General features: G+C 46.0%; 1 protein-coding gene across 2 annotated transcripts in view; it reads left to right on the top strand.

Annotated features, from left to right (window-relative positions):
* SREBF2 (sterol regulatory element binding transcription factor 2) overlaps positions 1–13,062 on the top strand; it is a 46,559-nt gene that overhangs the window by 15,178 nt on the left and 18,319 nt on the right. For both annotated transcript variants that reach the window (XM_019515089.1, XM_019515087.1), the window contains exons 5-14: positions 1,545–1,766; positions 3,738–3,852; positions 4,070–4,251; positions 4,856–5,048; positions 5,889–6,070; positions 6,872–7,145; positions 9,051–9,220; positions 9,489–9,657; positions 10,252–10,372; positions 12,220–12,329. In XM_019515089.1, coding sequence (XP_019370634.1) covers positions 1,545–1,766; positions 3,738–3,852; positions 4,070–4,251; positions 4,856–5,048; positions 5,889–6,070; positions 6,872–7,145; positions 9,051–9,220; positions 9,489–9,657; positions 10,252–10,372; positions 12,220–12,329 — 1,738 coding nt within the window. The remainder of the gene's footprint in view (positions 1–1,544; positions 1,767–3,737; positions 3,853–4,069; positions 4,252–4,855; positions 5,049–5,888; positions 6,071–6,871; positions 7,146–9,050; positions 9,221–9,488; positions 9,658–10,251; positions 10,373–12,219; positions 12,330–13,062) is intronic.

The raw sequence follows: 13,062 nt of genomic DNA, 5'->3' as shown, positions 1-13,062 counted from the left end.
TGCATTGACAGTGCCTCCCAGTTTTGTGTTAACAGATCTCCTTAGCACGTTTCCTCTTTCAGTACCAGAATTATTAATGAAAACATTAAATGAAACCTGTCCCCAAACTTGTCTAGTATCAGAGTACTTTATTAGAAACTTTCCTACATCTAAATGTCCATTAGGCAGGTTTCCTTTGTACCTATGTTCAACTTCCTCATCCTTAATTTGAAGCATGAGGAAAGAATTTGGTCTAGTTTTGGGGCCACAACTAAGTAATCTTTAATCCCAAGACTCTGAACAGAGCACTTTTTCTGAGCTCTTCTGAACACTTCTGTGGTTAAAGACCTGAAGAATGTTTTACTGGTTGTTCCAGTTTCCTTTGCAAACTTTAACTCAGTCTGACTTCTGGTATTTATCCCTAAACTTGGCCTCCAGGGAACAGCTTTCCTTGCTGAGAACTCCCTTTTCCCATTGTTTCTGTACACTTTCCACCTGCTCCTGCTGTCTTTTTAGAGGTGGGTTTTTTCCATCCAATTTGGCTTGGAGCCTTTCCATACCAGGTGTTCCCCCTTGCTTAGGATACCAGTTCCAGATAGCTTTTACATCACTGCACTCAAAGACTGTCCCCTACTCCCCCCTGCACAGCATGTGTGGTCTTGCCCTTCCCTTCCCTTTCCTGTGCCATGCTGTACTGCCTGACTCCCCTGGGTGGGAGGGCAGGAAGTAGAAGCTGGAGGAGGGAATTCTGGCTGCTGTTGCAGGTGAAGCTATGGAGGCAGTGACGGTCAGGCAGGAGCTTGTGTGTGGGGGGTACAATTTAACCCGTGTGGCCTGTGGGCCGCCAGGTGGACAGCCCTGTCTTAGCTTAAAAAAATTTCAAGCTTTCTTCAAGTTCTTGAAGTCTTCAGTTTATTTGACTTTGCTGTTTAGTTCCTTTTTATTTGTTAAATTGCTGTTTTTAAATGAAAAAAATCCCTATAGGCTTACTTTAGTTCTTTTTTTTTTTTTTTTTACCAAAACTGAATCATGTTGGGATTGCTCCCCCCAAAGATATGTTTTGTAGCCTGACTCTCTGTAACATCCTTGCTGCTTCTGAAGTCTCAAATAGGATCACCTGCCATTGATACAGTGCCTATTTATCATGCAAGGATGGCTGAGACCCAACAGATAATACAGAGGGTTCTGGGAGTTGGAATGAATCTGGTTTTCTGCTTCAGTTTTGAAAATGAAAGTGGCTTAACAGTGCTGTGAAGTGCTGGGGTCAGCAAACATGGAGACTTAAGTACTTTTACCATACAGGTACTGGCTTAGGCAGTAGTACTGCTTACCCCTTCTGCAGTGCTCTACAGTGTGTTTTATCTGTGGGGTTTGGAGGGAATGGAACAGGATGTAGTGAGGGGAGGGGCCCATCTTAGAAGTGAGAGGTGTATTGTGCTTAATTTGTGTAGCCCTTTACCCTTAATTCTAGCTTTAATTTTTCACATTCCTTATGTTTACATGGTTCATAACTCCTTTCTTCCTTAACTGTAACCAGTAATTCGATGCATGTTCTGTTTTCTTAGACCTTAGTTGGCAGTAATGGGACCATTTTGACCACAATGCCCATGATGATGGGACAGGAAAAGATGCCTATCAAACAGGTGCCAGGTGGTGTCAAGCAACCAGAGCCACCCAAAGAAGGAGAGAGGAGGACAACCCATAACATTATTGAGAAGCGGTATCGGTCGTCTATAAATGACAAGATCATTGAACTGAAGGACCTGGTCATGGGCACAGATGCTAAGGTAAAGAGATGAAACCAGAGGGCAGCAACTGCCCTGAAGGGCACAGAGCCTCTCAGGTGCACATAGCTCTCTTAGGCTAAGTAGCTGGGCAGGGTGGTAACCTGTTCACAACAGTGCCTTCTAATGTCAATCTTTCCCAAGTAGACAAGGGAGATGTATGCTGGAGGACTTGATGGGACTAGGTAAGTGGCACCCTGCCCTCCAACTTCACCGATGACTCAGTGTTTCACTGGTGTGCCAGGGATACTGGGTGTCTATACGTGTGCTTGGGGGGGGGGCCTCTTTAATTAGAGAGGCTCTGAGATGCTGTAATTAAAGTGCCCTCAGCATCATGTGTATTCAGCATTATGCGCTTCAAAATGGCGGCAGGGGTGCTTTAACTGGAGCTTGTTTGAGCTTTAGTTAAACCACCTCCACTGCCATTTTGAAATGTGGAACACTGAATACACATGATGCAGAGGCTGCTGGGGTGTGCCAGTTAACACGCTCCAGCCGACTCGCAGCAAACTTGGTTAATTGAGTCTACTCCAGTGCAAGCTAATTAGCACATGTCAGAGCAGAGATCTGTTACGTGTATAGGTGCCCACTGTTGCTGGAAAATAAGATGGAAAGCACTGCTGGAGTTTAAAGATCCCTTGGACATTTTATATGACAGGGTATATAACAACTCTGGTCAAATCCCAGCTTGGATAATTTTGCCCTGTTTCTGTCAGTTCCCCATTAAGACATGGGTTTTTTGCTTCCATTGCTAACTGTTCTGTGCTGTTAAATAGCTGCTTGAATGTGGCTATATTTTAGTGAAGGGCAGATGAAATCTATAAATAGCCTCTGAACAGCTTGAGGGTGAATGTAGCTATAGAAATGGAAAGCTATTTTTATACTAATCCAGGCAGTTGGGTTCTGTGTTGCTTTGATTGATGTGGCACACTATTTGTTCAGATATTGAAAGGGCTTATTGTTACCTACAACCTGAGTTCAGGATTGTGCTGTTTGCCAACCTTGCTCTTGTGGATCAGGCAAAACTTGCCATTCCTTTCAGTGGTAGTGAGGTCTTCACCTAATCATTCGGAAAACAGGAAATTGGGGTTCCTTAGTGCTTTGGACTTTGGTGTGCTGCAGAACCCAGGCTTGTTCCTAAGGGGGAGAGAGTTTCATTTTCAAGATGAGAATGGATTCAGGGTCTGAGGTAGGGAGGGTCATGGGAATTGTGCTGGATCACAGAGTGAGCCAGTGGCAGAGAGAAAAATGGTCCTATGAAAAACCCATAGGAGCTTTGTCCTTTGCTGAAGAGAGCTGACTTTCCAAGTACTCTATTCTAATAGATCTTAATTTGTTTCTACTTGTTTTAATATTAAATATGTTTTTATAGTTCTGTTTCTATATACAGTGACTTGGCTCCTACTTACAAAGTTGTGAATCTTTTGGGGCACTGTTTCTGCTAATGATAGAGCTTGTACTTTCAGCAGCTGTGTTGCTGTTCCTGGAGAGCCCTTTCCACATCCTGTATATCCTCTGGGGGTGGGGGGAGGGGTGGGGAGAGGATAGGAGTGCTACAGGCAGATGGGCAGCTTGTTAAGTGTAAAGGAGTATACAGGGGTGATCCACTGTGCCAGTTGCCAAAAGGGGGAGATTTGGGTTCATTTTTAGTCTTTACAAAGGGGACAAGGCAACAAGCAACACTTCAAATATACTGTAAAAGAAGCAAGATATGTTTGTGCAAGAGGGGGAAGAGTGAGCTTTAAAACAATTAAATCCACCATGGACTTAAGGGCAGTGTTTTCTGGCTGAGTGTGAAGGATCTAGGATTACCAAAGTGCCCTTAACTTCACTGTATTCCTTCTCAGTTTGCTTTGCTTACATTCCTTATTTTAGGCCAGCATTTGGCTTCCACCCAAACCCATACTGAGTCCTCATTTTAGCCAAGTTGATTGCTTTTATGAACTGTTTACCATGCATGTTAATTCCTTGCAGATGCACAAATCTGGAGTACTGAGGAAGGCCATTGATTACATCAAATACCTACAGCAAGTCAACCACAAGCTGAGACAGGAGAACATGGTTCTGAAGCTGGCTAACCAAAAGAACAGTAAGTTGTTTGAGCCAGATAGAAGTGGGACTTGGGTAGACAGAAGGAGAGTGGGTTGCATCTTTCAATTTCACTGTTAGTGTGGATGGGCATGTTTAAATTGCATCAGTGATGGACCATGAACTGAGGGGAGGTAAGGGGGTAAAGCAGAGCAGGCCTGACAGGGGGGGGGAAAATAAAATATATGTGTAGCAAATGGAATCTGTGATCTTTGCAGAGCTGTTGAAGGGCATTGACTTGAGCAGTCTGGTGGACACCGATGTGGACCTGAAGATGGATGACTTCAACCAGAACATTCTCATGATGTCTCCCCCAGCATCTGACTCAGGGTCCCAGGCTGGCTTCTCCCCCTATTCCATTGATTCAGAGCCAGGAAGCCCACTCCTGGATGATGCAAAGGTATTGTAGTTTGCAGCCTTAAACAGAAACGGGAGAGGTAATTTACTTTAGGGGTATGTAATGGCCAGGGTGACCGCTGCTGGTTATTCAGGAGCAGTACTAATGGAGCTCTGAGGATCAGAGCTGTGGTGATTTGATGTTGTGTAAGGCAGGGAAGAAAAATGTATAGGGAGGAAGCAGATGTACACAAAAGGATCAAAGATCTTCCCTCTGCCAGGGTTGGGGTGGGTTATTTGTACCAAGCCCATGAGTAATACCTCTAGCACTAAGCACATCCCTAGCTGTTGCCTACCAAAGCCCTTCATTTGATCTCACAGCAGAAATGGGCCTTCTGAGGACTTGATAAGGGTTAGGGTTTTTGGGGAAGCCAAGTGATGGCCTAAAATGGGGAATCCAAGTGAAGCAAACTGAGAGGGAACAGAGTGAAGTTAAGGCCACTTTGCTAATCTAGGTCCTTCTTACTCAGCCAGGAAAGGCTGACCTAGAGTCCTTGGTGGATTTAATCAGGTGTTTTAAAGCCCACTCTTCCCCCTGTTGTACATAAACTATAAAAGAAGAAAGATGTATTTGAAGTGTTGCTTGTTGCCTGTTCCCCTTTGTAAAGGTTAAAGATGAACCTGACTCTCCCCCTGTGGCCCTTGGCATGGTGGATCGCTCCCGTATACTTCTTTGTGCCCTCACATTCCTCTGCCTCTCTTTCAACCCACTGACATCCCTCCTGGAGGGTCGAAGGACAGCTGAGTCTGACAGCCCTGTGTATCATGGCTCTGGAAGGAGTGTGCTGACCATCAAGTCAGGTAACCACTTAACTGATCTTGACTGTGCATTGAGCCTCCCCTTAGTGCATTGTGAAGGGGGCTACAACACTGCAGTAAAGGATGTGAGAGAGAGACTCAAATGCTCTGACATGACTAGTAACTAGAAACGGAGGTAACAAAATCAGGCACTTGTCCATGGTCCTGTATTGTTAGAGCTTGCCAGGGAGTTTTGAAGAAGGCATAAATATATGTAAACTTTCAAAAACAGTGCATTTTACATCTCTGGAAAAATAAGCACTTTTAGTTAGTTATGAAAACATGCTATTTGTGAGTCAGTGCAGAAATCCAGGCTTCTATAGGAACAATAGCTCAGCCAGGCAGCCCAGCCTGTGTGGTTTCTAGAATGTGTTTAGTGTCTTGTTAAATGTGCAATTTTATATGCTTTTTGTAAGAAGAGGGCAGGGACCCCTGTAGAAACCTCTTTTCCTGGCTTGCAATTATGTAGCCTTAATGTTGCTTTGTGCCTTTAATTCTTGAATGCCATTTTTTTTTCTGTCCTCAAGCGTGAATCTGTGAATCATGGAGAACACCATTTGTTGGTGAAGCTGAAGCCACATGCACCCTCACATCAGTTCTAGTTTAACTTGGAAGAGTGAGATGTTTTTTCACTGCAAAAATCTAAATCAGAATTTCTCTGAGAAAAATCAAAGCTTAATAGCACTTCCCAGTTAGGGCTGAGTCTTTCCAAGACTTGATGCATTGCTGGTTAACTGGAGGGGAGTGGGGAGGATGCATGTCTAGGACACCGGTGAGTTTTTGTTGCTGCTCTTTGTCACGCGTGGTGTCCAGGCTGACTCTCCTGTATTTTTTTCCTGCCAGATTCAGGGGGCTGGTTCGGCTGGATGATGCCTACTTTGATCTTGTGGCTGGTGAATGGTGTGATTGTCCTGAGTGTCTTTATAAAGCTCCTTGTGCATGGGGAACCAGTGACCCGACTGCACTCCCGATCGTCTGTAACCTTTTGGCGCCATCGCAAGCAGGCTGACCTGGACTTGGCAAGGGTAAAGCAACTCCTTGTGGCATAGAGTAGATTCTCTTCCTTCCCTCAAGACTTGTCTGGCGGTGCAGGTGGATGGGTCCAAAAGCTTTCTTGCCTGGCTTTGAGTGCGGGGGAAAGTAGTATTTATAAGGGTTCATGTTCCTGCTTTGTTACAAATGGAAATCATTTAAAGAAACTGGTACCAGATTGATCTGCCTGGAACATTAGTGTTCACGGTCAGTAAAGCAGGTGTGAGCCTAGGTGGCAGTGCCGTAAGCTTCCATTGGCTCCTGTTCCTGTGACCTGTCCTGCTCTGCCCTACTACCTATAGGAGAAACAAAAAGAGGGTATTGTGTTTGTTCCATGTAGCAGTTGGCCTCTGCTGGGACTGATAACAAAGGGGACAGTTATGCTGCTTTTTTAGCACAGGTGCTTCTCTCCAGGAACTAGACTAAAGCCTGCCCTCTCGCTTTTTAGAAGCCACTGAAGACCTCTCTTCACAACTTAATGGTGGAAGCAATGTACTGTTTCTAACTGAGAAAATTCAACATTTCTAGCCTGTTTGTCACAGCTGCTTTTTCTCCCTAAGGTCCTGTCTCACAGTTGCAGCAGCCATTTCAATAGGTGGGAGACCTGTGTCTAGCATTTAAAAATGTTTAGGCTGGATGCTCATTTGGTATAAATTGGCACTGAAATTAAAAAAATACACTGAGCCCCAAAAGATACAACAAGGTCAGGGGATTGCAGTCTCCAGGGCTGTTAGTACAGTAGCACTCACTAGCCTCAACAGTTTTCCTTTTACCTTTGTCCCTGGGGTTTGCAGGGGGATTTTGCTGCTGCCGCTTCAAATCTGCAGATCTGCCTGTCAGTGCTGGGCCGTGCATTGCCGACTTCCCGCTTGGACTTGGCCTGTGGCCTGTCCTGGAACGTGATCCGCTACAGTCTCCAGAAGCTGGGATTGGTGCGATGGTTGCTGAAGAGGACTTCTCGGCAACAGCGGGCAAGGGAGGCTACAGCAGGCTTTGAGGATGAGGCCAAGACCAGTGCTCGGGATGCAGCTCTAGCTTATCACAAGCTCCATCAGCTCCACATCACTGGTAAGGCTGGAGTTGCAGAATGAGGAAGCTCAGAATTGCATTCCTCACTGATGCGGGAAGAGCATCTTAGCCTTTCCCCCACCCCCAAATCTGTTACTAGCCCTGGGGAGCAGGTCACATCCACACTTAATTTTGCAAGCTGATGACAGAAGCAGGGTGATGCAGAGAAAAGGTCCTGTGAGAGCAACAACTCCTGTGGCAAAGGTAGCTGTGCCCCTGGACTGCTGTGATTGCTGTGGAGCTTGGAAGCCAAGGCATGGCTTGAATTTATAGGTGATGCTAGTGAACCTGGTTGAAGGCCCTGTCTAGATAATGGAGTGGAGATGTGCTTATCCCCTGACCCAGTTGTACCACAGCATAACCAGATCTCCCTTTTCCACTGTTGGCGTGGATGGTCTTCAGAACTAAAGATGCATCTTGCAAGAGTAAGCTATTAGCTGGTGTCCTGGACATATTTCAGATGGGTTGCACTCGCCTAAGGGTCATGTTCTTTCAGTGTAAAAGGTGTTACACCTCTTCAGCTGAGCTATTGTATTACCAGCCCTCTGTTAAACAGCTGCTGCATTCCACCCTGTAAGACTTCATAGTAAGTGATCCATATGTATTGGGCTTGACAAACTGGTGCTTTCTGAGGTGTAGGGTGCTTTACAAAGCCATTGTCCTCATTTGCTACAGGTTCTAAGATGTCGTTGAAAAATAACTTGCTCGATGGTTTTTCTTGCATGGTTGTGGAGAGAACTTGGCTAGAGTAGCCTCATGCTCTACTGTCCTACCAAGTGTCCTGAAGACAGCTTGATGCCTCCTCAGCTGCTGGGTTTATCCCAAGCAGCAGTGAATGGAGGAAAAATTCACGAGTTCTGTTGGTTCTCACTGCTACTGGTGTGGATCCTGAGATGAGGACCACATGTGAATGTGTGAAGTGAAAGTAGGTATCATAGCTAATCATTGGAATGAGAACCTAAACATCCTTGTGATGAGTGGAGCTTTACTGCTTCCTTTAGTAAAACTGTTCGCAGTTTAACAAGTCCCTAATGCTTCCTGACATTCAGCTTAAACTTATATCTTCCCAGTCTAATTGAAGTAGTTTTGATTTATGCCCCCTCCAAGACCAGGGGTCAGTAACCTCTGTCTTCAAGTGCCATGCTCTGGCATGTGTGCCATTTTGCTTGGCATGTGCATATTGAGGCAGATGGCAGGGGAGCCATGAAGGGCCTGTCTCAGCCCTTTCCCCACTGTTCACCTCAAGGCGTATGTGCACCTGCTATCGGCAGTGAGCTGGGCCAGGGCTCTGCAGACCCCAGTGCAGCTGCTTGTAGCCTCCCTGCTGCCTGCTGCAAGCAGCTCAGGCTTGCCCAGAGCCCAGGTCAGCTGTGGCAGGCTGCAGTCAGCTGCACCAGGGTCCAAGGAGCCCCATCCTGGCTCATTGCCAGTGGCAGGTGCATTCATGCCTTGAGGTGAATGGCAGAGAAGGGGCCAGGACTGCACTACCACAGCAAGGATCAGGCCCCTCATGGCTCCCCCATCATCCTGCCCCTGGTATGCCAACATCTTGTAAGTTGAGGTTACGTGTTTTTGGCACTGCCCAAAAACATTGCTGATCCATGTCCTAGACTGTTCCCTTCTTTATCCCACTATACAAATATCTGTAAGTTTCCAGACTCTGAAGAAGGCTGGTTATTCTGGTAATGAATATGCAGCAAAACAACTGTCTTGTTTTTTCCATGGCTCTTCTGGCTTCTGTAGAGCTGGGAGGGAGAGACAGGGGAACCATGGAGATGCCTGCAAGGTGTGATCCAGTCTATTGAGAGTTCAGATTGTAACAGGCATTTTTAATTGTAGTTGTCACATCTGTGTTACATATGTTTGTGCAGAAGGTGAATTCTTTCTATTTCACTCCTGATACAGGTAAACTTACATCCAGCTCGGCCTACTCAGGTCTGCACATGGCCCTGTGTGCTGTGAATCTTGCAGAGTGCGCAGAAGAGAAGATCCCGGCTAACACCATGGCAGAGATCCACCTCACTGCTGCCGTTGGCCTGAAGACTCGCTGTGGTGGCAAACTGGGTTTCCTGGCAGTACGTGTGTCTCCTTTTCTTCCCCACAGCACTTCCCAGCAGCACTTGGATCAGGGAAGACCTCCAGATCTAGCAGTTGTGGTTCAGCTGGGGGCTCATGTGTAGTGGTTGTTGAACTAATTGGAGCTCCATTCCAATTAGTCCAATGAGTGGGCTTGTAAAGAGCCTTTCTCCTGCACGGGCTGTCACTGTGGGACTTGGCATGACGCTTGTATTCCCCTTGTTCCTTTGGCATTGTTCTCACCCTTGGCCTCTCTGTTCTCTGTAGAGTTATTTCTTAAGTCAAGCCCAGAGCCTTTGCATCTCGGAGCGGAGCGCCATTCCTGACTCCCTGCGCTGGTTGTGTCATCCGCTAGGACAGAAGTTTTTTGTGGAACGGAGTTGGACCGTGAAGTCAGCTGCAAAGGAGAGTCTGTACTGTACCCAGCGGAACCCTGGTAAGAGACATCCCATCTCTAGGTGCATGACTTAGCACCTCTGGAGAGGGGAATATCTCCCCTTTAACACCAGGGACAGCTTATGGTCCCAGATGTGTCTAATTCCTGGACATCTAATAATGAGGTTCCTCCTGTAGAAACCTGCCTCCATTTGTGACAGCTGAGAGACAGTTGGGCTGGGGAGAAGTTTCTTTTGCTTGCTAGCACTGTGCCTGGCTTCAGTGTGCCATCCCAACTCCATCTTTCTATCCTGTCAGAGGGACATGTACCTTCAAGAACTGAGGATATGAAACTCAGAAGGAAGACCATGGTTCCTTTTTATTAAACAGTGTTGCATCTATTCTGTTACATGGTCAGTGGCATTAACAGTGGGGATCGATTGGGCTGAGGCAGCAAAGAGCTCACTAATAGTGAACAAACCAGTAGGTGTGGAGAGGTACTGGGAGTTTAGTCGCTGCAGTTTGTGAAGAAGCTCTGTTTGGGTGGCTTGTGTATTTCCCCTGTTGTGAAACTGCTTCCACTTCCTGGGTAGATTCCTGTTGCAGCATGGCTGGGCTCACGAGAAGAGCAAGGCTTTTGTTTTCTTTTCTCCAGCTGACCCTATTGCACAGGTCCACCAGGCATTCTGTGAGAACCTGCTGGAGAGAGCTGTGGATGCCCTTGTGAAACCTCAGGCTGGGAAAGGGACTGCGGGGCAGGAGGAGGAGGAGCCCTGGTAAGATTCAGTGCTGTGGTTACTGTTGTCGCAGATGGGGGCAGGGGCCTGGGGGCATTAATGACTGTCAGTCACTTGCCCCAAGTGCCATGAGGGACACATTCAGTTTACATCTTTTAAATCAAGCTTGCCAAAATAAGGAAACTCCCAGGACTGGTGCTCCTGTTGTCAGCAAGGACTGAATTGGTGGGGGCGGGCTTCAGGTCAAAAGTTCATCTGCTTGAATTTGAGGAGGAAATCTTGACTGCAGTGGTCTCAAACAGCAATAGACGAAAACTTGGTTGGCAGTTAGGAAGAATGATTAAGGATCAAAACAGGCTACCCAGAGAGGATGTGGAATCTCCTTCCTTGGACATAAGGAGCTCGTTAGACAGACACTTGTTTGAAATCAAATCTTGACTCGTCACCTGAGTCAAGCATGATCCTGCCTTGAGCAGGAGGCTGGACTACATGACCACCCGAGATCCCTTCCAACCCTACTTTCCTGTTGTTGTATCATTCTTGTATTTGCTTTGTCTGTATCTGAGTAAAGTGTCTTAAGTTAATATCAAACCAAGGTATAGATGCAGAAACAGAAGAGCATTTGGTTCAAGTTTAAGACCTTGGTCTGTAGAGGCTTCTCCCTCTATCTGAGCAAAATGAAATAAAACCAGATAATTGCCTTTCTTGTGCTCTGAGCTGCAGCTTGTTTTGAGATTGAGCTGTGGATATGCCTGTTCTAGACCTATCAGAAGAATCTCATATAAATCCATATTAATTTTTGCAGTGACCCCCTGGAAAGTAGGTAGGAAGACGCTTCTTCCCCCCAGACCATTTAAAAAATCGTTTTTTTTTTAAACTAGTTTCCATTTAGATGTTTAGCTACCCACATAGTAGTTTTAAGTAGGTGACCAGCAATTTGATACAGCATATTGAATTATGAGATACTTCTGCGCTGATAAGGGGAAAAGATTGCAAGATATTGTATACGTTGCACAGATTGTCTAGCTATCTGGAAAAATGTCCCTGTTTCTATAATCGGCAGAGGATCTTTTCAATACTAGGTCTCCATATTCTTTGTAGCAGGCACAAAAATTACATAAATGGCATTTACTGGTTTCTCTGGCCAAGGCCGTCTTGGACAGGCTTTGTGACTTTGTTTGGTAAGCCACACATGGAAAGAAGCTTAAAATTGACTTGTGAGAATTTTTGCATCTTCCATCAGCAGGTGCAAGATTCAGAGACTGCTGCTAGTCTTCTCACATATCACTTGTAAAATGAAGAGTGCTAATTAAAAAGTTAATGAACATTCCTTTTCCTTCTGACATTGCTCATTCCATGTGTTTAATCCTCTTTTCTGTTTGCTCAAAATAGTCCTTCTTATAGTGTTGTTTGGCTTTTTTAGGCTTCTTTGTAGCTCTTATTATTATTATTATTATTATTTCCTCCCCTTCCCCCTGTTTTCTGACCTTTGGGGTAGTTCTGGTAGAGTCATGGCTGCTGCTATGCTAGGATGGCATGGATGATAGTCCAGAGCTCGCACGTTTGAGGCCACGATAGAAGCACTCATGGCGTGGTCCTGTCAGATTTCAGCGAATCTCTGAATTCTGCTAAATACTTTGTTACAAGGATGCAAAAAAGGAAAGGGAAGCAGGTAGCACTTCCATAGGCTGAGCACCAGGATCCATGTAAGTGTAAGAGCTTCTAGGACCTTCCAAGCAAGTCCTGCACGTGGCTACTTCTGAGCCAGCCTATGCTTTTCCGGGCTAAGGGGTAGTTGCTCCACTGTAAAGTAATAACTTGGGCTGCTCATCCAGAGCTGCCCCTTTATTTGTAACCTAATGGAGTCTGTCTTGTTTGACTTTCAGTGAGTTTACCAGTGCTATGGAATACTTGAAATTACTCAACTCTTTTGTGGACTCTATGGGAAGTGGGGCCCCACCTTTTGCCAGCGGTTCTGTGTTGAAGTCAACCTTGGGTAAGTGTCATGGACCTGAACCTTGTTGAGCACTGGGAAGTAACTCTTATAGGGAGGGTCCCACATTGCTATAGCACCTTTCATCTTAGGGGTTTGCAGACAAGGGAGGTGTTCTCTTCCAGCTGTATTGCCATGTGGTACCTTCTTAGATTAGACATACCAGTCTAACGGCTCATAACAGGGTTCAGTGGCAGTTCAGGGCAGGAAGTGAAGGAACTCATGAGTGGTAATTTAGGCAGATGGGTTAGGCTGCAGTGGCTGTTTATCTTTCAGTAGTGTCCGTGAAGTACCCAATACATTCTGGACATGTGTAGGAAGACTGCTGTTGCACCCAGCAATTGCAGGATGAGGCAGAGAGGCACAGCATATAAGCAAAAATGTCTGCAGGAGGCAACTGGCTGTTTCAGAAGAGGGTGTTAGCATGTGGAAGACAGCCTGCTTGAGAGGACTTTGTGCCTTCCAGAAAGAGAAGTGTTTAGGAATATAATTAGTTGAGTTGGAAATGGGTCGGGAGAGCAGATGCCACACCCTCGGGGTTTGCCTGGGATTGGATGGGACTCCATCCAGGGAACATTAGGTAACCGAGGGAAGTGATGGTGGTGATTAAGTAAAATGTGTTCTGAGTCTGTGGGAGCTGATGAGCGAGCATGGTGTGTGTTGTGGGAGCTGCTTGTTTCATAGTTGGTAGGGTCAGAAGGGACCTGAGCAGATCATTAAATCCGATCCCCTGCCA

This window comes from Gavialis gangeticus, unplaced genomic scaffold (assembly GCF_001723915.1).
Source record: "Gavialis gangeticus isolate Ggan-Ray unplaced genomic scaffold, GavGan_comp1, whole genome shotgun sequence".
Taxonomy (NCBI): domain Eukaryota; kingdom Metazoa; phylum Chordata; order Crocodylia; family Gavialidae; genus Gavialis; species Gavialis gangeticus.
This window is presented reverse-complemented; position numbering and strand designations above follow the sequence as displayed.